The sequence below is a fragment of the Chrysochloris asiatica genome, unplaced genomic scaffold, assembly GCF_000296735.1.
Source record: "Chrysochloris asiatica unplaced genomic scaffold, ChrAsi1.0 scaffold00047, whole genome shotgun sequence".
In the NCBI taxonomy this organism is placed as follows: Eukaryota; Metazoa; Chordata; class Mammalia; order Afrosoricida; family Chrysochloridae; genus Chrysochloris; species Chrysochloris asiatica.
In genome coordinates, this window is record NW_006408565.1 from 15020377 (window position 1) to 15045187 (window position 24811).

At 44.1% G+C, this 24811-nt stretch overlaps 1 protein-coding gene and 1 pseudogene across 1 annotated transcript in view; both read left to right on the forward strand.

Annotated features, from left to right (window-relative positions):
* Positions 1 to 717: 717 nt before the first annotated feature.
* Positions 718 to 24811, forward strand: part of TCEA3 (transcription elongation factor A (SII), 3) — a 59553-nt gene continuing 35459 nt past the window's right edge. The window contains exons 1-5 of the mRNA XM_006862317.1: positions 718 to 927; positions 9665 to 9727; positions 10382 to 10487; positions 15161 to 15296; positions 20041 to 20103. Of these exons, the coding sequence (XP_006862379.1) occupies positions 859 to 927; positions 9665 to 9727; positions 10382 to 10487; positions 15161 to 15296; positions 20041 to 20103 (437 nt within the window). The 5' untranslated portion in view covers positions 718 to 858. The remainder of the gene's footprint in view (positions 928 to 9664; positions 9728 to 10381; positions 10488 to 15160; positions 15297 to 20040; positions 20104 to 24811) is intronic.
* On the forward strand, positions 11949 to 12480 carry LOC102816718 (annotated as a pseudogene).

Genomic DNA, 24811 nt, shown 5'->3' on the forward strand with positions numbered 1-24811 from the left:
ACTCTAGGACACTTAACAACATGCATCTGGATCAGTATTTCTCAAAGATTCTTAATCTCCTACCTCTGGATATTCAAGTGTTTAGTCCTCCCACCAGCCACACCCGAGCACTTGGGAACCTGTTAGAAATATAAAACCTCATCTAACAAAACCGAATCTGATGCCATGCAAATTGCGTAAAACCTCATCTAACAAAGTTGGATCGATGGCATGCAAATTGTGTGCACTTAGGGGTCTATAGAAGGAAACAGTTTGGATATACATTCGTGCACAGACCATGTGCACAAATGAGTGAGCGCTGATACTGGATTTTAAAAGGTCGTGTTGGATTTAAAAAGTTGTCTCCACTTGGGAGCAGCTGGGTGCGGAGCTGGGTCAGCCCGCTTTCAGCCGCAAAGGTGAAGAGAGCCCCCAGCACTTTGATCAGGCGGGGCACCGTCTGGCTCCCTGTGCTTGGGGACGCCTCTTGTGTCCCAGGATGACAGGCTGCCCGCTCGCCAAAGAGTCCCCTTCTGCAATCTCCCTTCAGCCCGCAGCCTCCCAGGAAGGGGGTTGAAGGGGCCCTCTCTTGCAGCCTCTTCCCTCCCCTGAGTCCCGGCCGGCCAGCGCCGGGCAATCTTTGCCCGGGTGAGTCCTTGAAGTCTATATTTAGAGCACACTACCCTTCCCCTCCCCCAAGTCTAAGGCGGCCGAGCTGGGAGTGGAGGGCTGGGGGCCGAGCCCCGCCCCCGCCAGGCGTGTGTGTCGTGTGCTTGGGGCTGGCACGGTTTGCGCGTCCTCTAGCTTTGCGCCTTCTGCCCCTGAAGCCCGTGTGCTGCCCCTGTGCCCCTCGTCCCGCTGAGCGTGTAGCAGGCCAACATGGGCCAGGAAGAGGAGTTGCTGAGGATCGCCAAAAAGCTGGAGAAAATGGTCGCCAGGAAGCATACGGTGAGGCTGCTGAGTTTGGGCCACAGACCCCCGCCTGGGAGGTGCGACAGGGCAGAGTCCTGTAGCCCAGGGGGCGCCTGCTGGCCCAGCGTCCGGGAGGCGCGTATGAAACTTAGCACTGGAGGGAGGTGCAGCTTGCGCAGATTTCCGTGTCCCCTGGGGCCTGTGAGAGCTTCGGGGTGGGCGTGTGCACGGCCCAAGGCACAGGAGTGCGGTGGGAGGAGTAGGGGTTCATGTGTGTTCCCCGGAGGAGCAGTTTTGCACACTCCTCTAGACATGTGGGGTTCAGAAGTTCTCTGGGTAGTTTGGGCAGGGCCCAGGGAAACTGGACAAGAATACTTGGGATTGGGAAAATACTTTCCGATTCCCGGGACGCACTGCATGAGCAAAACCCCAAGAGCGACGTCAGGGATGGGTGGCAACAGGGTGCAGAATTGGGGTGGGGTGACTGAGAAAAAGCAAAAAAAAAAAAAAAGTTGGTGAAGGGCGCTGGGCATTGTTTTCCCCCTCTCCAAGAGTGGATCTGGGGGAAAGGAGCGAAGGGCTGCGCGGGGCTGAGCGAGCGGGTCTGGTTGCAACTTTGCCTTGGCTTGGCAGCGGGGAGGGGCGGAGAGGCGGGGGCGACAGGTGCGGGGCGGCGGCAGCAAGCTTCAGGTCCTGGAGGCGGGGGAGGGGGCTGGGATGAAGAGCTGGGCCGCAGGGCTGGGGGCAACGAAGAAACGAGCTAGGGGCAGAATTGGGGCTCGAATCCCTGCTTGAGGGTCTTTGGACCCCGCCCGTTCCCCGAGTGCAGCTCGGACTTGAAGTTAATGTTTGATTTCCCGGTGATCTTTGCCTCCGGCTGGCAGCGGCCCAGCCTTCCAGCTAGAGCAAACTTGGCCTTGGGGAGAAAAGAGAGGGAACGAGATCCTGGGGCATGGGGTGTCATGTCACAGCCTAGCTCTTTATAGGGGCCCTTCTCGCACCTTCCGTAGCCATGTCCTGCATTTCTCTCACATTCTACCACAGTAGGTGTTTGGGGAAGGGGTGAACCCCTAAAGGAAGTTTAGAACCTGGAAGAGGGAGGGATCACTGCTGTGGTCTATCCGGGATGTGGCAGATACAGCACACGTCCTGGGGGTCACTTGAAGGGGAGGGCCAGTGAGCAGTTTGTATTAACCATGTTTACATCGCCAGTGAAAACTATTACAGTACTTTTTATTTGAGAGTCCTTCCCTCCCCCACCCCCCCACTCCAAAGGAACCCTGGTGGTACAGTAGCTTGACAGCTAGCCAAAAGGTGAGAGGTTGGAACTCACCAGGAAGATGTGGCATTCTGCTTCCATTAAGACCAAATCCTGTGGGGCAGTTCTACCTGCCCTACAGCGTCGCTAAGAATCGGAATCAGCTCCCTGTTAGTGTGTTTTTTTTTTTAATTTAGGTCTCTGATTCTGACTTCAGGGCTTACCTTCTCCGCAGCCTCTCTCTCCTACTGCCCTCTTTCTTCCCATGCCACGCTCCGCTGCTCTGTGGTGCCTTGGCATTCGAGGTTCCCTACTGCCCTGGCCCAGATTTCCTATCCATCCACCTGCAAGTCAAATATACCCTTCTATCCTGAAAAAGTGTCTAGACGCTATGGACTATTTTCTCTTAAGGTAACCTTCCACCAAACTGGAGAGAAAAGTTACTGGAGGCCGCAATGGGCACCTGGGAGACCCATGAAAGCTGCTTTTTGTTTTGTTTTGTTTTTTGAAACTTCGCTTTTCCATGAAAATGAATAGTTGGCTCCAACGGTAGAGTTTTGACTGTGGGGTTAACGGTCCAAGTTGCAAGATGGACACGTGTATATTTAAAACGGAAGTTTGGACAGGGGCGCAGTTGTAGTGCTGCCATGGGAGCTATTTTCTGTAGCTACACCTCTGGATCACTGGAACCGTGGCTGTCATGGAGCTCAAGAGTAGACATTGAGCTGTAATGAGTTATTCACTACATCAATGTCAGAGCCTCTGTTTCTTCATCTATAAAGAGATGAGATGAGATACCTAATGGAGAGGGGTATCTGCTCGGGGTTGTGAGGAGTGAAGAAATGAAACATATAAAGCTCTGGGTAGGAGTCATGCTGGTGCTTGGTAGGAGCTAGTGAATGAGATTTGCTTCTGCACAGCCAGGAAACCTTTGGAGAGGTGCAGTCTACAAGTGGTGAGAGCTTGCCATCCGTATACTCCCATTTTCTATCCACCCCATTCCTCCAAAATCAATGAAACGGAACTTAAGTCAACTGAATCACTGCCCCAGGTGGGGATGGTGGAGCACAGCCCAGATATTTTGAACTGATTCCATGTCAAAATAGACAGGTTACCTCAGTCCCTTCCCTTGTTCAAGTCAGGTTTGGGCCAGGAAAGAAACTCTGGCCTCCGGCTGTAAGGATGGGGAAGGGCAGCAAGCTTGGGAAACCTGGGGGGCAAGGGGGAAATGGGGAGATGGAGAGATAGAATTCTGGCTGAAAAGGAAGGGACCTGGCTCTCCTTTACTCCTTTTATGACCCTATGCAAGCCACTCTACTTTTCCTGCGGTTCCCTCTTCTGTGAAATGGGAAGAGGAAATGGTGTCCCTTGGGGATGGGTCTCTATGGAAATACCCAGAGCTCTCTCCAGAGAAAATATGAATCTGCTCACAGGGTCCTTGCAGCACAGAACTGTCTGCAGCCACGTCTACTCCTGGCCTCTTGGCAGCTTCTGGGTGGGCACAGAACTCGGGGCATCTGGCCGAGGAAGGTGGGACCTGTTCTGGGAGTGAAAGTGGGCCCGCCCAGTGTGGTTAAAGAGAGAAGGACACACTTCCTGTAATAAGACGGATCTTCCACGTTGCAGCTCAGGCTTGATGTTTGCTGCCAATTGCTGAATCCCAGAGACTTAGGGTTTTTGTTGGATTTAGTTAGTGTGCACTGGTTGAAACAACTTCAAACATACAGCTGAACACCAAACAGTCGTAAGTACATATGTATATAATTAATGGCAGCGGGACAGCTGCACACATGCAGCTACACACTGCAATAACTAAACAGGAAACTACAAGCTTAACTATACAACACATAGCTGCTGACATTCACATGATAGACACACTGACCCTCGTAGACACCATTACATTTACCAAAAGGTCCACATATATACACACACACACAGCACAATTATGCCCAGACATGCATAGCTGCAGATTTAGCAAACAACCACACCTACTCATGCAGGCATCACCTAAAGGACAATAGGCACAATCATGCCTCAAAGGCTGTCTGCTCCCATGAAGATTTCTAATGTTGGAAACTCTATGGAACAGGTCTATGCTGTCCTAAAGGCTCATTACGAGTCTGAAATGACTAGGCAGCCTGGCTTATTGTTTGTTGCTTTTTGTTGTTGTGTTTTGGGGTTTTTTTGGTCTAGGGGTTACTTGGGTCTTGGTGTGGCATGTAGGATAGATAAGCATTAGACTACTAACTGCAAGATCAGCAGTTCAAACCCACCAGCCACTCCTTGGAAAACCCTATACAGGGTCACTGCAAGTCAGAACTGACTCGATGAAACTTAACAACAAGGAGTTATTTGCCTCTATTGTCACTATACGGTGGAACTCCCATATACTGGCAGGTACTGCACATCTCTTCCCTGTACCGCTTCAGTATAATGACATGACGTTAGGAGTGTAAAACTGGTTGTTAGAGGAATATTTACACCACAGATAATTGGCAAATGCTACAAATTGGGGTGTGTTTTTTTGTTTTATTTTCTTGGAGATATGGTTCATGGCATTTGCCTATGTTGTGATTCCATGATTGTACACATCCACACAGAACTGCATGCATACCTATTCAGTTTGTATAGTGGTTAGAGTCTGAAATACCTGAGTTTGAATCCAAGCCCATTCCTTTCCATGTTATGTAACCTTGGCCTAATTATTTAATTTTTCTGTATTTTTGGATTTCTCTTCTGTAAAATTGGGGATAGTAATAATACCTACCTCATAGGGCTGTTGTAAGAGTTAAATGAGATAATGCATACAGCATGTAAAAGACTTAGAACAATGCTGTGTGCATAGTAAGTACTTACTGTTACACACAGAGTTCTATGTCTATAGGTTTATACACACACACACACACATCCATAAAGTACACAAGTGGAAAAAAAATCTCAGAACCTAAGTTCTAAGGGAGGTTGAGGACAGACAGAAGACAGCTCTTGGAACGTGGGTAAGGAGGTTGGCAGATAGGGGTGTGACTAGACAGCTGGAACTGGGCAGGAGGGGGGCGGGGGGGGGCAGGAAAGGGCATACAGGACACAGTCAGTTGGCAACCAATTAGGACAAGAGGCTCAGGCTGGCCACTAGAAGGCAGTAAGCTAAAATGGGTCAGAGGCATTCCAGGTCTGGTAGTCAGCAAGTTTTCTGAACCTCCTTTTGTTCCCTTGCACTAACGCCTCCCACTTTCTACTTACGACTTTATTCATTCACTTATTATTTATTTGTTCATAGACGTCAGGGACTATTTTCTCCTCATGTAACTTTCCACCAAAATAGAGGAGTTACATGAGGCTGCAGAAGGGCAAAGACAAAGGAGACCCGGAGACCCATGAAAACCAGTTTTTTTAAAAAAGGTCTCTTTTCTATGAAAATGAATAATTGGGCCTCCAAATTATAAGGAGCTCTGGTAGCGTAGTGGTTACGAATAGGGCTACGAACCGTAAGGTCAGCAATTCGAAACTACCGGCTGTTCCGCTGGAGAAAGATGAGGCTTTCTGCTCCCGTAAAGATTTACAGCCTCGGAAGCCCTGTATAGGGTCACTATGAGTCAGAACCGACTTCACAGCACATAACCACCACCACCACCACCACCAATTATTAGGTAATTAGGTAGCATTTCATTTGTTGGGTTAATTGTTCATTCGTTCATTCACTCCCGATGCTCTGGGCTCTGTGCTGAGCTGTAAAGTCTCAGAGACTGTAAGAGTTCTCTATACCCAAGAGAAATGACAAGTATTTGTCAACACAAGGACTTGTACATGAACGTTCATAACAACTTTATTTGAAATGGCCCCAAAGTGGTAACAACCCCAAAATCCCATCAGCTGATGACTAGATAGACAAATTGTGGTATATCCCCTACAATGGAAAACTACTCAACAATATAAAGACTATATTAACCCACAGGACAGCATGGATGAATCTTAAAAGAATTATGTGTCAATAATTAGTGAAAGGAGCTCTGGTAGCGTAGTGGTTACAAATCGGGCTGCTAACCTCAGGATCAGCAGTTCGAAACTACCAGCTGTTCCGTGGGAGAAAGATGAGGCTTTCTGCCCCCGTAAAGATTTACAGCCTCGGAAACCCTGTTCAGGGTTGTTATGGGTCAGAACCGACTCAACGACACTTAACAACAACAACAATTAGTGAAAGAGGAGTCCTGGTGTGGCGCTGTGGGTTAATGCGCCAGACTGCAAAGCCATTTGAACTGCAAGGTTGGCGGTTCATGCTCACCAGCTGCTCCTTGGAAACCCTATACAGGGTCGCTATGGGTCGGAGCTGACTCGATGGCACTTCACAACAAAAACAATTAGTGAAAGAAGGAGCTCTGGTAGCGTAGTGGTTACGAATCGGGCTGCTAACCTCAGTGTCAGCAGTTCAAAACTACCAGCTGTTCCGCGGGAGAAAGACGAGGCTTTCTGCTCCTGTAAAGATTTACAACCTCGGAAACCCTGTACCGAGTCGCTATGAGTCGGAACCGACTCCACGGCACATAACAACAACAACAACAATTAGTGAAAAAGGAGTCCTGGTGTGACGCAGTGGGCCAATGCGCCAGACAGCAAAGCCGTTTGAACTGCAAGGTCGGTGGTTCAAGCTCACCAGCTGCTCCTTGGAAACCCTATACAGGGTCACTATAGGTCAGAATTGACTTCATGGCACTTAACAACAACAATTAGTGAAAGAAACCAGACCAAATAAAGTCTTTGCAGTCCTCCTTCTATGTTATTGTTGTTGTGTGCCATCGAGTTGGTTTCAACTCATGGAGACCCTGTAGAGGGTTTCCAAGACTTTTTGTGGGAGCAGAGAGCATCTTCTTTCTCCGTGGAGCAGCTAGCAGGCTCGAGACTCGGACCCTGTGGTTTGCAGTCCAGTGCTTATTGTATGGAGCCACCACGCTCCCACTCTTTACATGTTACTGTTATTAAGTGTTGTAAAGTCAGTTCTGACTCATAGCGACCCTGTAAAAAGTTTCCGAGGAGCAGCTGGTGAGTTTGAACTGCTGACATTGAGGTTCAAACAAGCCTTGCAGTCCAGTGAATTATCTTGCAGCGCCACACCTGGACTCCACTCTTTTTATAAAACTCTTTATCTAAACCCTTTAAAATGCAAGTTCTTCTATAGTGACAGAAAGTGAATTAGTGGTTGCCTGCCTGGGCCCAGGGCTCCAGGTAGAGGGAGGGAGAAATTACAAAGGGGCATGAAGAAGCTGTTGGGGATAATGGGTATGTTTTATTCATAACTTGATTGTAGTGGGTGATGGTTCCATGAGTGTAGATATATGTCAGAACTCATCAAATTGTACATGACTATAATTTGGAGTCCAGGTATGGTACTGTATGATAAGCACTTGACTGCTAACCACAGCATCAGTGGTTCAAACACACCAGCTGCTCCTTGAAAACCCTCTTCAGGATTGCCATAAGTCAGAAGCAATTCAACAGCAGTTAACAGCAACAACATATGTATAATTTATTGAACAATTTATTGTATGTCAATTATACCTTGTATGTCAGATAGATAATCTCATGGTCAGCAGTTCAAAATGACCGCGGAAGAAAGATGAGGCTTTCTGCTCCTGTAATGATTTACAGCCTCAGAAACCCTATACAAGGTCGCTATAAGTCGGAACTGACTCCATGGCACATAACCACCACCACCATATCAATTACACCTTGATAAACCAAAAACCAAACCAAATCCACTGCTAGTGAGTCAATTCTGACTCATAGCAGCATTTTTTTTAAGCTTTTATTGTGAATTGAGTGATAGTTTACATGGGAGAAAATTGGTTTTATACTTAACCAATCCTATTTTGATTCATTGTTATGATTACAATCCCCTCAATGCACCATCGGTTAACAGTATTTACATCTATCCCCCCTCCTTTTTTTTTTTTTTTTTTTTGAGTACACAAAAACACACAGGAATATATAATCATTTAAACAACCACAGGGCACTTTCTATAAGCCAGCCTCCTGGCCACCAGCACACAGCCTTTCTCTTTCCATGAGTCTAGAAGTCCTCAGCTGTGCTATCTCTCCATGCCATCACCTCTGCCTTTGTCTCTGGTGTTGCTACTTCTCTGATTAGGGTCCCATGTTGCACTCATGCTCTTCTCTATTGATGGTCCTACGATCCTCTGTTCCTGGACTTTAAGATGAACTACTCCCCCATTTATGTTACAAAGCTTCTGCCTTTACAGTTGTGACTATTGCATTTAGTTATGATAACAGTTACTCACTATTGAATCAAAAGAATCTTATCCCCATCTCCTATCACCAGACCCCTCTAGAAAAGATGAAAAACTATTCCATGAGGAGTCTACCTTTTCCTGCTCGCTTTGAAACTAAACTCCCTCTTGGAAACTTGTAAGCCAGCTATTTTATGACTTTATAATCTGTCCACCCACCCACCCCCACCCCAGTGTTTTAGGTAGTCAGTGTCTAAGATGCCTGTCCTATCAACCCTGTGTACTTAGGGGGATAGACTTGATCCTTGATGTGAAGACTCTTCCCCTCTCGGTTGGTATTTTGAGCTACTACATCAATAAGTAAAGGTCAAGTTCATCAAATTGTAGCTATTTACACTTGCTTCCTGTATCAAACTTCTTTATCTTCCTCTAGTCGTGTTCTGATCATCAAGCCATCTAAGGGTCAAATGGGTACTATCTGAAAGTTTGGGCATTCTTATGCATCTCCCCCACTTCATATCAGCTGGACACTTTACTCTCAGTGTTAGCCCCTCTGTGACCAGGTCAGTGTTCATGGGCTCAAGAGTTCCCAAGTCTCTCCAAACTTCGAACCAAACAGCCCATCCTCTTCTGTGTCTCATCTCAAGGTCAACAGGAGTCTCATAACGACCTTCTAGGGCACAGTAGAATTGCCCCATAGGGTTTCCAAAACTGTAAATCTTCATGGAAGCAGACTGCCACATTTTTCTCATTCTGAGAAACTGGTGGGTTCAAACTGCTGATCTTTACTGCTGAGCATTTTAACCCTGGCCACCAGGGTTTTCTATACCTTGAAAAAGCTATTGGGGGGGGGGGGAAGCCCCAAATTCTCACCCTGCAGAGAATTCTGCAGATGCTGACAGGAAGTGACGGGAAGTGGGATACAGACACACAGCAGTAAGTCCTGGCGTGATTAATTTTGGAGGGAAAGATGCCTGGCAGAAGGAACAGCACAAGACTGATGTCAGAATGAGAAGTTGGGCTGCTCAGAGGAATTTGAGCCGAGATAGGTAGTGTGAAGTGAGATTACAGAGCTGGTGTAGGCCAGAATTTTCCTTCTCTTCTCTTTCTTTCCTTTGCCTGTCCTTCTACCCCATATCGGTCTGTATCCTGTAAATAGAATAATCTCCTCCCATCTGCTCACCTCCTTCTCTTCCACTAAGACCACACAATGGTCAGATACTTGGGACCCGCTGCACAGCACATGGGCCTGTTCTAACCATGTGGTCTCCCACAGGAAGGGGCCCTTGACCTTCTGAAGAAGCTGAACAGCTGTCAGATGTCCATCCAGCTACTACAGGTGGGACCACCTGGGGAGCCCTGGGACAGTGCCTATGGTGTGGGGAGGGGGAAGACTTTAGTGGAGGGATGGTTGTAGGAGGAATTTCTAGGGGGCGGTCTAGGAGAAGGGCAGTCTTGAGGTACAGAATTCTGAGTGTGGAAACTGATGGAGACTGAGGCATCAAGGGTGGGGGGTGGGGAGGCAGGGTACCTTCCAAGCATAGGAAGCCTTTGGGGTTTGGGAGAAAGATCGGTTTATTTTCCTTGAACACAGGCCTTAGGCCTGTGGAATTTAAGAGGCTAGTGATCCAAGGAGAAGAGAAAGTCCCCACTTGTTTTTAGATCTTTCCTATGTTGCCCATGTAACAACCAAACCTGACTTGAAGCCTCTTGGCCCTCAAAAATCAGTACAGACCCAAGGTGTGGTAGCCAGAGCTTTGTCTAAATTGAAACTTGAGATCAAAGACACGAGGTGATAGGGAAAGGCAGAGGTCCTGACCATCAGCCAAAGCCAACTTGTCAGCTTTTCATTAAAGCTGAGGCTCTCACCAATGTAGGAGCTGGGTCAGGGCCTACAAGCCCAATCAGGGGTATTGCCCAGCCTTGGGACAGAGCCAGGGCTCTGGAGAGATGGAGAGTAGATGGATCAGCTCCTACTCCTCTCACTCTGCAGACAACCAGGATTGGAGTCGCCGTGAACGGAATCCGCAAGCACTGCTCAGACAAGGAGGTGGTGTCCTTAGCCAAAGTCCTCATCAAAAACTGGAAGCGGCTGTTGGGTGAGAGGGGTCAGAATGACTGGGCTCATGCTTGTTGAATGGATCAGGCTCAGGGAGTTAGCTAGTGGGGAGCGCCAATGTATCTGGGTGCAAGCATTATAAATGTGCCGCCACTCATCTGTCAGTTTGTCGTACTATGGTGGCTTGCATGCTGCTGTGATTCTGGAAGCTATGCCACTGGTATTTTAAATATCAGCAGGGTCACCCATGGTGGGCAGGTTTCAGTTGAGCTTCCAGACTAAGACAGACTAGGAAAAGGAGAGTGAATGTTTACTCACTGAAAACCTACAAAAGCAGTGGATCATTGTCAGATATAGTGCCAGAAGATGAGCACCTCAGTTTGGAAGGCACCCAAAATACGACCGGGGAAGAGTTGCCTCCTCAAAGTAGAGTTGACCGTGATAGAGTGAAGCTTTTGGGACCTTCATTTACTGATGGGAGCACAATTTGAAATGAAGAGAAACTGCTGCAAACATTCATTGATAATTGGAATGTGAAATGTATGAAGTGTGAATCTAGAAAACTTAGAAGTCATCAAAAATTAAATGGAATGCATAAGCATTGATATCCTAGGCATTATGGCCATTTTGAATCAATCACGTGGTTTACTATGCTGGGAAAAACAAATTGGAGATAAATGGCAATCATCCAAAAGAATATTTCAAAATCTTTCTTGAAGTGCAAGGCTGTCTGTGGTAGGATAATATCCATATGTATGCAAGGAAGACAGTTAATACCACTATTATTCAAGTTTACGCATGAACCACTAATGCCAGTGATGATGAAATTGGAGAATTCTACCATCTTCAGTCTGAAATGGATCAAACATGCAATCAGGGTGTATTGATAATTGCTGGTGATTGGAATGCAAAGGTTGGAAATAAAAAGAAGGATCAGCCATTGGAAAACATGACCTTGGTGATAGAAATTATGCTGGAGATTGCATGATATATTTGCACAACCAATGACTTCTTCATTGTATATAACCTTTTAAACAACATAAAAGGCTACTATGCAGGTAGACGAGATGGAGTTCACAGGAAACAAATTGACTACATCTGTGGGAAGAAATGGTGGAGAAACTCAAAATAATCAGCCAAAACAAGGCCAGGGGCAGACCGTGGAACAGACCATCGATTGCTCATATGCATGTTCAGGCTGAAGCTGAAGAAAATTAAGACAACTCCATGAGACCCAAAATATGACCTTGAACAAATCCCACCTGAATTTAGAGACCATTTCAAGAACTGATTTGCTACATTAGATACTAATGATGAAAGATCCGAAAAGTTGTGGAATGACATCAAGAACATCATACATGAAGAAAACAGAAGATCATTAAAAGGACAAGAAAGAAAGAAAAGACAAAAATGGATGTCAAGGATGTGGAGGGTGGAGCCAGCGGAAGCGGGTGGTGGAATAGGCTGAGTGCTGATCTGACAAGATCTAGTCTGCTGGAGAATGGACAGTTAGGTGCAGAGAGATGGAAGGGTCTTGGATTTGATAGATGATGCTTGGTGAGAAGACAAGCTGCCCTATGAGGATGTTGCAATACCTCTGAATGAGTTTCCTGAACCTGAACAAGTCATTGGCAGCACCACAGAGTCTGTTAAAGAACAAGAAATGAAGTGAATGAAGTTAGCCTTACAGTAGTACCACCATGAGAACATTCCCCCCCATTGGAAACTGACACCCAGTGCCTTTCTCATGGATTTGTTTTTAATACAAAAAAATTTTTTTAATGTTTTCTAACACATACCTTTTAGTGATAAATCATACTAAAAATGTATACCTGCTTAATTTTGGGCAGCAACAAGTAAAATGTGAAAATACTTACCAGAATGAGAAACCGATTATGATTTCTCAAGAATGTGGAGTACTTGGCTCTTTGAGGAGATAATTCCTTATTCACAAGCTTCTGTTTGAACATGATTGTTAAACATTTGCTCTTCACTCTGACTTGGTCTCCCTGTCAGAGTATAACAATTCCTAATTGCTTATCTATATGCTATAATGCAAGGTGATTGAAAATAAGAGCGAGAAAGACAGACATGAAAATTATTAACTTCTTATGTACTTTTACTTGGAGAAGCATGCTGAGTGGATGGGGTGGATGTGTACTTAGCCTATGGATTTTATGGATAAATGAGTATTCCATTCACTGATTACTGTGATCCCTAAGATTTCCCATGTTCTTTCAAACTATTGATAAATTTACTAATTAAAAATTTACCTGAGCCTTAAAAAAAAAAGATGAGACTTTGAAATTTGCACTCCAGCATAGACATGCTTAAGAGAATGGAAGAAATGAATAGAAAGAAGCTGAACAGAGAATTTCAAAGAAGATGAAGTCATATATTATAATGAAATGTATAAAGACCTGGAGTTAGAAAACCAAAAGGGAAGAACACACTCATCATTTATTAAACTGAAAAAAAAAAATTCAAACTTTGATTTGAAATATTGAAGGATTCTATGGGCAAAATGGAGTCCTGGTGTAATGCTGTGGGTTAATGCGCAAGACTGCAAAATTGGTTTGAACCACAATGTCGGTGGTTCAGCCACTCCTCACAAACCCTATACAGGGTCGCTATGAGTCGGAGCCAACTTGATGGCATTTAACAACAACATGGGCAAAATGGAGCATTGGACTTCTAATCATAATGTTGACAATTCCACTAACCTCTCCTCGGAAACCCTATGCAGGGCTTCTATGCATCAGAACTGACTAAATGGTACTTAAGAACAGCAATGGGCAAAATATTGAATGATGCAGAAAGCATCAAGAAAAGATGGAAGATATACATAGAATCACTATACCAAAAACAAAACAAGGTCAACATTCAACCATTTCAAGAGGTAGTATATGATCAATAACCGATAGTACTGAAGGAAGAAGTCCAAAGTGCACTGAAGGCACTGGCATAAAGCAAGCTTCCATGAATTGATGAAATGCAAATAGAAATTGTTCAACAAATGGAGATGCTTACTAATCATCTATATCAAGAAATTTGGAAGACAGCTACCTGGCCAACCGATTGGAAGAGATCCATATTTGTACCTATTCCAAAGAGAGGTGACCCAATTGGAATATGAAAATCATTGAACACTCATTAATATCACATGGAAGTAAAATTTTGCTGAAGATAATTTTTAAATGGCTGCAACAGTACATGGACAGAGAACTGCCAGAAATTCAAGCCAAATTCAAAGAGGACATAGAATGAGGGATATTATTGCTAATGTTAGTTGGATCTTGGCTGAAGCAGAGAATACCAGAAAGATTTTCACTTGTGCTTTATTGATTATGCAAAGATTTTTGACTGTGTGGATCATGACAAGCTATCAATAACATTGCAAAAAGTATGAGTATTCCAGAACACTTCATTGTGTTTTTGAGAAACCTGTACATAGACCAAGAGACAGTCATTCATACAGAACAAGGGGACACTGATGGCTTAAAACCAGGAAAGATGTGTGTCAGCATTGTATTCTTTCACCATACTTATTCAATCTGTATCCTGAACAAATAATCTGAGAATCTGGATTATATGAAGAAAAACACGGCATCATGATTGGAAGAAGACTCATTAACGACATGCAATATACAGATGATACAATCTTGCTTGCTGGAAGTGAAGAGGACTTAAAATACTTACTGATGAAGATCTAAGACTACAGCTTTCAGTATAGGTTGCACCTCAATGTAAAGAAAACAAAAGTCCTTGTAGCTGGACCAATAAATAGCATTATGATAAACAGGGAAAGGACTGAAGTTGTCAATGACTCCATTTTGTTTGTATCCACAGTTAACACCCATGGACGCAGCAGATATGTTGTCAGGAGGGACTAGTCCCTGGAGAAGGACATCATGCTTAGTAAAGTCGATGGTCAGCAAAAAAGAGTAAAACCCCCAGCAAGATGAATTGACATGGTGGCAGCAACAATGGTCTCCAGGGTAACAATTGTGAGGATGGTACAGGACCAATATTTGTTCTGTTGTGCATAGGGACACAATGAGTCAGAAGCAACTCAACAGCACCTAGCGATGTGTGAATTTTTGTATATATGTACCTATGTATGTGTTTATGTGCGGGTATATATAATACAATACACGTATGTTTGTATATACATGGAGTCCCAGCGTAGTACAAACGGTTAAGCTCTTGACTGCTAACCAAAAGGTAGTAGGTTCAAGTTCACCTAGAGGCACCTCAGAAGAATTACCTGGCAATCTACATCCGAAAAATCAGCTGCTGAAAAACCTGTGGAACACCCAGTTCTGCTCTGATACACATGGGGTTGTCATGGCAGGTGGACTCAACAGTAACTGGTTTTTGTATGCATTTATATGACTACAAGGAGACTTCAAAAAGTCCATCGAAAAATGGAATTAAATGATAGTGGAATTTTTCCATGAACTTTTTGAAACCACCTCGTATATGTAGAGGTGTGTGTACACTTGCAAATGGCATTATTTCCCCATGTGTGAATGTATATTTGTACATATATATATATGCATGTTGTATATGAGTGAGTATATTTGTGTGTGTGTGCTGGGGGGCTATACAGCTGTTCCAGTCCCTGGCCTTTGCTCCTTCCTTCCCAAAGTCCTTCTCGGTCCTACTGAGGTGGGGTTAAGTTGAGGGACAATGCTACCCTGTTGTTTGCAGACACCTCTGGACTCCCCAAAGGAGAAGAAAGAGAAAAAGCCAAGAAGAATGAAAATGAACATGACTGTTCTGAATGGAAGCCAGAGACAGGCCTTTCTCCACCAAGGAAAAAGCCAGGGGAAGAGCCCAAAGACAGGTATTTTTTCTGGGGTGGGGAGAAGGAAGCTGACACTAATCACATCTTTTGCCAGCAGCTTTATTTCTTTGCTTTTATTTCATTCGCACAACCCCACCAGCTGTTGTTACTGTCTCCTGAAGTGCCCTTCCCCCATCTAGGGGTCTTTGACTCAACCAGACAGTGAGACCCACAAAATCCAAATGAATCAAACTTCACCTCACTTCTAGGTGGGCACTAGCTTCCCCTGGAAGGACACGGAGCAGAACTACAGCATGCCAGCAGGGCAGCTTCACCCATGCAAATAGAAGGCCACACTTAGTCTCTGGCCCACCCAAATGACAGCCCTGGTACAAGAAAGAAGACCACAATGGGTTGGAAGCCTCTGACTTAGAAGCCCCTTGTCCCAAATCTTGTAACAGTCCTATAGGGAAAACTTTCAGGGTCCCACAAGGGCAGTGTCCAGTTACAAGATTCCCTACCCTCAGGGCAGCTGAAAGCTTCGTTTCCTCTAATTATTTATTATATTTCTAGACAAATTTTGCCAATCAGCAGTAATTTTCACTGTAGGGAGTGTTGCCTGGTAACATAGCTGGCATTCCACCTTTACCAGGTTCCCAGGATAAATAGGACTAGTAATCTATGTATCCATGGTAGTGGTTGTTGTGTGCCCTGGAGTCGGTTCCGATTCTTAGCAACCCTGTATAATGTTTCCAAGGCTGTAACTCTTTATGGGAGCAGAGGGTCTCATCTTTCTCCTGAGGACTGACTGGTAGATTCGAACTACGGACCTTGCAGTTAGCAGCCCAGCTCATATACCACTACACTATTCGGGCTCCTTTATTTATCCATACAGTAGACAATGTATTTTTTAAACTCTTTGCTCAACATTCCCATTTAGTGATGAGGAAGCTGAACTTAGGGAGCAAGATTTTTCCTACGACCTCACAGCTATTCTGTGACAGAGTGGGAGTCAAATTTTTGTCTGTCAGACTCCCAACCTCTGCTTAGGGGAACAGAACACTTGTGCTGTTCCCTCTTACTCACCTCAGACAAGATGCTCCCCAAACTTGCATGACTTTCAGTAGGACCTCAATTCCTTATATTTCACGGCAGATAAAAACCTTCATGGGTGTCTGAGTAAGTCCTGCCTATTCCTTATGTGGCACTGCGGGTTAATACGATAGACTGCAAGTTTGGTTCCACAAAGTCGGTGGTTCAAGCTCACCAGCTGTTCCTCGGAAACCCTATTCAGGATTGCTATGAATTGGAACCAACTCGATGGCACTTAACAACAACAATTCCTTCAGTGGAAGAATGGCCTGAAATGGACTTCTGCAGAATCAGTTACGGAAACCCTATGGCGCACAGTTAGACTCTAACACAACGTGGAGTCACCCTGAACCAAATCAACTCACCAGCAACTGGTTTTATTTTTTATACCTGAGAACCGGTGTGGTGCTATGGGATAAAGCATTGGACTACAAGGTCAGTTTGAACCACAAAGTCAGCAGTTCAAGCTCACCAGCCACTCCTTGGAAACCCTATCCAGGGTTGCTATGAGTTGGAAGTGACTCGACGGCACTTAACAACAACAACATGTGCGGGACTGCGAACCACAAGGTCAGTAGTTCAAATTCACCAGCTGCTCCTCAGAAATCCTATACAGGGTCACTGTGAATCGGAACCGACTCAATGGCACTTGAGAACAACAACAACAAATGTGGCTGGACACTTCACTTCTTCGGGGTCTACGTTTGTTCATTGAATAGATAAGGGGATGGGCTGGATATTATTGAAAACATCTGCCATCCACTACATACCAACATTTTTAATGCACACACCTTTGATCCAATATATCTGCTCTAAGAGATTCATTTTTAAGGAATGAATTGGGTTAATGTACTGTGTGTAATCTTTCTGTGCTGCCATTTCTGAAACTTTAATCTTCAAAGTTTATTTATTTGTTTGCTTTAGCTAATCCTGTATAAACAGAGTGGTGGGGCAGTGGAGGTTCAGTGGTAGAAGTCTCACCTTCTATGAAGGAGACAAGGATGCAGCTCTCAGCTACTGCACTTCATGTGTAAACACCACTATTTTAGCGAAGGATTATGCAAATGCTGAGCAGGTTTCTCTGGAGCCTCCAGATTACGAAAGACCTGGTGAGCTACTTCGGAAAATGAGCTAATGAAAACCCTAGGGGTATCAACAGTTGATCTGAAACCAGTCATGGGGATGCCACAGGGCAGAGTATGGCTCCATTATCCTTGGGACGTGGTGCTGTAAGATAAGCACTGGACTGCTAACCACAAGGTTGACAGTTCAAACCTACTACCTGCTCCTAGGAAACTCTACACAGGGTCACTATGAGTCAGAACTGGCTCTGCTTCACTTAACAACAACATCAACAATACATGGGCTCAACATGAGTCGGGGGCTGACTCCACAGCAGCTTACAACCAATAACATATAAACAAATGTTTGAGGAATGCTACTCAACCATGAGGGAAATAGAACTCCACCAATGAGGATTTAAAATATTTACTGATAGAGGTCGAAGACCACAGCTTTCGGTATGGATTGTACCTAATATAAAGAAAACAAAAGTCCTTACTACTGGACCAATAAACAACATTATGTTAAACAGAGAAAAGATTGAAGCTGTCAAAGACTTTTTTGCTTGGATCCACCATCAGTATTCCTGGATTCAGCAGCCAAGAATTCAGAAGACATATTGCATTAAGCAAATATGCTGCAACCGACCTCTTTAAAGAGTTCAAAAGCAAAGATATTAGTTTGAGGACTAAAGTGCGTCTGACCCAAGGCTTAATATTTTCAGACTCCTCATATGCCTGTGAAAACTGGACAATGTATGACGAAGACCATAGAAAAATCGATGTATTTAAAGTCTGTTGGTGGTGAAGAATATTGAAAGTACCATGGATTGCCAAAAGAACAAACAAATCTGTGCTGGAAGAAGTACACCAGAATGCTCCTTAGAAACAAGAATGGCAAGACTTTGAACATGTTGTCAGGAGGGACCATCATGCTTTGTAAAGTGGAGGGTCCGTGAAAAAGAGATGAACTGACACAATGGCTGCAACCAAGGGCTCAAACTTAACAACAATTGTGAGGATGGCACAGGACTGGGCAATGTTTCATTCCGTTGTGTGTAGGCTCCCTGTGAGTCAGAACCAACCTGAGGGCACTTAACAACAACACGATGACTAAGAAGATCTCTACCCTTGTGAGATTTACCGTGGGGTGGCTGAGGTAGTCAGACAATAAACCTAACAACCCAAAGACCAAACCCACTGCCATTGAGTTGATTCCGTAACAACAATTGTGAGGATGGCACAGGACCAGACAGTGTTTCCTTCAGACTGAAAGAAATCTAACAACAGCACTAGTTGGTTAGAAGATGACACATGGTGTGGAATAAAAAGAACAGGGTGAGAAAGTTAGGGAGTAGGAGTTGGAATATATAAACAGATTAGTTCTATAAAATCAGGAAGAGGGAATTTTTCATTATAGTTATTGAGTGCCATCGAAAATAAAACATTAAAAAAATTTTTCTCTCAACCTCTTTTGTATGTCTCCTGGGTATTGGTTTTCATGTGTGGCTTTAGGCATGCTGTTGTAGTTGCTGTTGTAATGAGTCAGTTTCTGACTCATAGCAACCCTGTATAGGGTTTTTAAGGCTGTAAATTTTTGTGGGAACAGACAGTCTCATCTTTCTCCTGCAAAATGGCTGGTGGGCTCAAACCACCAAGTAGTAGTTAGAAGTCTACTACTTATCCTACAGAACCACCATCCTCCCCAGCTTTATGCATAGTATGCATATAATTTTGTTCCCTGATATTTTCCTTGCCATTTTAACCCAATTGTTCTATATCCAAAGTCCAACTGCTTCCCCACTCACCCACCCAAGGTGCCTGCTAGTTTCTCTGACCCCAGATGACCATGAACAATCCCAGTAACTCCATTCTCTGTGGACTCCAGCTAGCCATGGCCCACCTAGCAGCAAGAAGGAGACAGACCTGCTTGAGAATTACTACTAATAATTAGTAATTATAGGAAACAAACCAAATGTCTATCAACTGATGAATGAATTAAAAAACTATGCTATATCCATACAACCATAAAAAAGAATGAAGACCTGATCTGTTCTACAGCAAAGATGAACCTTGAAAACATTATACTAAATACAAGAAGCCAGGCCACCAAAGGCCATGTATTGTATGATTCCAGAAAAGGCAAATGCATAGGGACAAAAGTAGATTAGTAGTTGCCAAGGGTAAAATCTAGGGAGGGGCAGGATGGGGGGAGATGAGGAGTGACTGCTAAGAGGGTGACAGTTACACAACTTGGTGAATATGCTAAAATCCACTGATTTGTGTTCTTTAAAAGGATGACTTTTATGGTGTGTGAATTACATCTGAACTTTGTAAAATACCCAATAAAGAAGAAAGGGAAAAAAACCAAACCTAAGTAATTATGTAACATACAACATGCCTAGCATTAAATGGTTGGCAGATATTGGTTCCCTTCCCTTGGATTGCTTCATTTTGATGGAGATTAGGTGAAGGAATGGTCCTAGCGCTCCTTGGGGGGGGTCCTTCTACTAGGCAAGAGCAGTCCAGGTGGGCTCCCTTATCCTCAGTCTAGCAGCCTTGTCCTGGATACTTTCTCCCCAGCCTGTCTCGGGGGTCTGGACTCATGTTAGCATGTAAGACAGTATCATTTCTAATCTCTCTTATTTCAGAAGAGACTCTACGGACTCCAAGTCTTCTGCCACCTCCTCTCCAAAAAGGCCATCAGTGGAAAGGTAAAGAAAGCCATAGATTTCTCCATCCCAAAGGTCCCTTTCAACATGCATCTGTCTCTCTGATTTAATGGAGGAAGCCTAAGGAGAATGGAGGAAATCTCATACATTATGTTGCCTTGAAATTCTCAGACCCACACAGTAAGACCAGTGGTTCTCCTGAATCAAAGTATGACTCCTTCACTTGAGTAGCTGACCAGTTGCTGTGGCCCTGTTATGGTCTAGAGAATTGTCTCAAGGTCAAACTGAACCTTGTGAGAACAGTAGTCATGAGAACCTGGGATGAAGACAGTTAAGGGAGTTGCAAAATACTGGTTTGAGTTGAATTGGTTAACAGGTCAAAGTAGCATAGATCATCAAATTATGCATCCATCAACTATTTATTGAGGGTCTTCTATGTGCCAGGGACTGTTTTAGGTGCTGGGGACAAAGCAGTAAACAAAAGATACAAAAATCCCTACACTCATGGGGCCTCCATTCTAGTGGGCGAGTGAGTAGTTGGGGTTGGGAATAGAAGGCGGACAGTACATATAAGGGAACTTCAGAAAGTTTGTGGGAAAATTCCATTATGTTTTGTTGGTTTTTTTCCTAATAAAAAACTTGTATTTACTTAGAAGCATTCAGAATGTCAACAAAACAGCTGCAACTTTTTTTTGTTTGTTTGCAACTACAGAGTGGTTTTCAGTTAACAGAACAATTATTTTGTATAAGCTGCATCAGACAACTGAAGATGAAAAAAAACCCCACAAAACTACCATCCCCATATAGAACTAATTTGTGCTGTGCACCAACAAGAACCAGTTTTTAATTTCCATGCCAATTTACAACCCCATACTGTACCAGGCAAGGTTAGTGCCTTTTGAAAATACTGCCAGGACAGGGTTAGCTAAAGACACATTCGGTAGTTCGGTAGTGTGTTAACTATATAAATAAAAGACACTGTACAGTTTAAAGACAAATCTTAACACAGCCTTACATTTTAATGTTTTTTCCTTAAAAGGAGTGAGTTGGTTACCAAAGGGTTAAATGCTTTGTAGACAAGAAAGGAAAAAAAAAAAAAAACTGCTATAGAACCAACTTCATCATCATTTTCATCTTCATCCTCCTGCTCTTCCTTCTTTTTCTTGCTTTTCTCAGCCTTGACGACTCCCTTTATGGCTGCATCTGGCTTTCCTTTAGACGGGTAGGCAGTGATATCCTTTTCATATTTCTCCTTAAGTTTAGCGGCCTTCTCATAAGGCTGCTTGTTGTCAGCAGCAGTATTATTCCACATCTCTCCCAGTTTCTTAGCAACACCACCAGTGAGTAGGCCAGGATGTTCACCTTTGATTTTGGAGTGCTGCTCAGAGCAAAACAAGAAGGCCAAAGGAGGCCTCTTGGGTGCACTGGGATCCTTGAACTTTTTTCTCAAGTCCTTGAGGCAGGATATAGGTTTTCATTTCTCTTTCATAACAGGCCGTGTCTGCCTTTGCCATGTCTTAAGAGTTTCCTTTCTCTGTAGCAGACATGGTTTGCCACCGCTCTGAGCACTTCTTGGAAAATTCTGAGTTGACTGAAGTTTCTGGGTGTTTTTTCTTGTGTTCCTCCTGGCAGGTTTTCACAAAAAGTACATAGGGTGACATTTTGCCTCTCAGCTTTTTAAGAGCTCCTTGGCCCATGTTTCTTTCTTTCTTTTTTTTCTGTCCACAAGGCACAGAGTCGGCCCAGTACTGTCCAACTCTGCCTGGCTCAGCCCTGTCTGTGGAGCTCAGTGTACTACAATCCCATAGCTTTTCATTCCATTTCCCCACACTTTTTGAAGCCCCCTCATATAATAAAACCAACATCATTGCCATCAAATTGATTCTAACTCATAGCATCCTTATATGACAGAATAGAACTCTCAACATAGGGTTTCCAAGGCTATACATCTTTTTGGAAGCAGACTGCCACATCTTTCTCCTTTGGCGCACCTGGTGGGTTCAAAAGCAGCCAAGCATTTAGCCACCAAACCAAAATCCCTTGCCTTTGAGCATCTTAATACATAAAATGTTGTTGTTACATGCCATCGAGTGAGTTCTAACTCCTAATGACCCTGTATAGGGTTTCTGAGGAGCAGCTGGTGAGTTTAAACTGAAAACCTGAACTGTTCAAACTGTCCTTACGGTCCAGTGCTTATCCTATAGTGCCACACATATTGTGGATGTTAGGTGCCATCGAGTTGGTACCAACTCATAGGGACTCTATGCACAACAGAACAAAACACTGCCCAGTCCTGTGCCATGCTCATAATCATTGCTATGCCTGAGTTTATTGCTATTGTCAATGTGCCAGTCCATATCACTGGGGATTTTCCTTTTTTTCTCTTACCCTCCACTTTACCAAACATGATATGCTTCTCCAGGGACTGGTCCCTCCTGATAATATGTCCAAAGTATGAGAGATGAAGTCTGGCCATCCTGGCTTCCAAGGGGCACTCTGGCTGCACTTCTTCCAACACAGATCTGTTTGTTCTTTTGGCAGCCCATGGCACTTTCAATATTCTCCTCCAACACCATAATTCAAATGCATCAATTCTTCTACAATCTTCCTTATTCACTGTCCAGCTTTCTCATACATATGAGGTTATTGAAAATACCATGGCTTGGGTCAGGCACACCTTAGTCCTCAAACTGACATCTTTGCTCTTCAACACTTTAAAGAAGTCTTGTGCAGGAGATTTGCATAATGCAATACGTCGTTTGATTTTGTGACTGCTGCACATACAGGTAAGTAAATTATGGTTTAGCCAGTGACCAAGTGCTAAGGACAATAACAGAGCAGAGTGAGGAGGATTAGATGAGGACATCACATTCATTGGGTTATCTGGAAATGCCTCGTTGAAGAGGTGATCTTGAGCAAGAACTTGAAAGAGGTGAGGGGTTAGACTGCAGGGAGGGCCTGAGCTAGGAGCATGCTTGGCTAAATCAAGAAACGATCAGTGTGACTGGATTAGCATACGTGATGGAGAGAGTAGTAGGAGATGAGGATGGGGTCACAGCAGGAACACCAGCCAAGAGGCTCTTTGGATAGTTCAGGCAAGATATCATGGTAGTAGTGGTAGAGATGGGGAAAAGTGGTTGATTCAGGATATATTTTGAAGGTAGATTTGGCAGGATAGCCTTAGTAATTGGGTGTGGGTTATGAGAGAAACTAGAAATCAAGGATGTCTCCAAGATTTTTTGCTTAAGTGTCTGCAAGGATGGAGTCACCATGAACTGGTTAGAGGACTATTGTACTTAAATTAGAGTTGGGCTGGAAACTAGAGTTCATAGTTGGATACTTAAGGTGTTTACTAGTCATTTAGGTGGAGAGTTAAATACAGTTGATTTATATGGGGCTGAATTCAGGAAGAAATGCTGTACTGGAAATTGTAGATCAACGAGTGAGTATGAATTGGTTTCCAGGAGGTCAGAGGTAAGAGCAGGAGAAATAAGGTCAGGGGGAGAACAGAGCAGGATATCCTAATTAGTGGTGGGTGGAGGCCAGTGCCATTATTGGATGGTAGCTAGTTCTGTAAGATGGTAAGGGTATTAGTTTCTATGGAGTGTATGTGTGGGAGCTACATGGTCATGCAAACCTAATATACCAATAAGACTGGGAGAAAAGAAGAGGCACAAAAATTAGGTCATCTAAGACTTTATAAAGATAATTTTTGTTACTGTTATTGTTAAGTGCCATCGAGTTGGTTCCAACCCATAGTGACCCTGTATAGGGTTTCTGAGGAGTGGCTGGTGAGCTTGCACCACCAACCTTACAGTTCAAACCGAGTTTGCAGTCTAGCACATTAACCCACAGCACCACACTGGGATGTTAAAAAGGACTGCTACCCACCATCCAATTCACACTCCCAACATGACAGCTGGTGCCAGTTTCCCGTGATGAATGGAGGCTCTTTGGAGTGCTGGAGAAGGAGTCTCAGGCTACATCCTGCCTCTGAAAAACAAAGTGGTCAGTTAGCCATGTCCCCGCAACATGAGCCCTGGGAGTGTTTCCTAGTTCCAGACCTGTCGTACAGCAGGAGAACATTTAGAAATTTGAGGAGCCATTTTTTATTATCAATATGATTGGTAGGGGGGAGATGATGGGGGAGGTACTACTGGCATTTAGTAGATAGGGGGCAGAGATGCTAAAAGTCCTAGAATGCAAAGGGCCCCCTGTATAATGGAAGCTTGTCTTGCCCCCAAATGTCACTAGTGCCCTGACTAAGAAGCACAGACCAGTTCTAGTCTGACACTGTAATAAAAGCATTTGGCATGTGTGTATGAATTTACAGCCTACTGGCCAAGCACAGCATCCCATCTCTTAACTCTCTCCGTCATGGACCTGAAGCTTCCTGGCTCCCTCCCATAATGCATTCTTTTTATTTAGTTAGCTAAGGTTTTTATTGTGAATTAAGTGAAAGTTTACAGGGCATATCATCAGTTTTACACTCAACAAATCATATAGCTTGTTTCATTACATTGATTATAATCCCCTCCATGTACCATCAGTTAAAACTATTTCTCTCTATCCACTTTAGCTTTTTAAAAAAACAAACAAACAGCAAAAGCCACTCAGGCATATATAATAATTTACATCTCCAAAGGGCACATTCTGCAAGTAGGCTCCTGGCCACCAGCTCTTAGTCCCTCTCTTCTTAGTCCATAAATCTAGAGTCCTCAGCCGCTCCCCCTCTCCATGTCCCCATCTC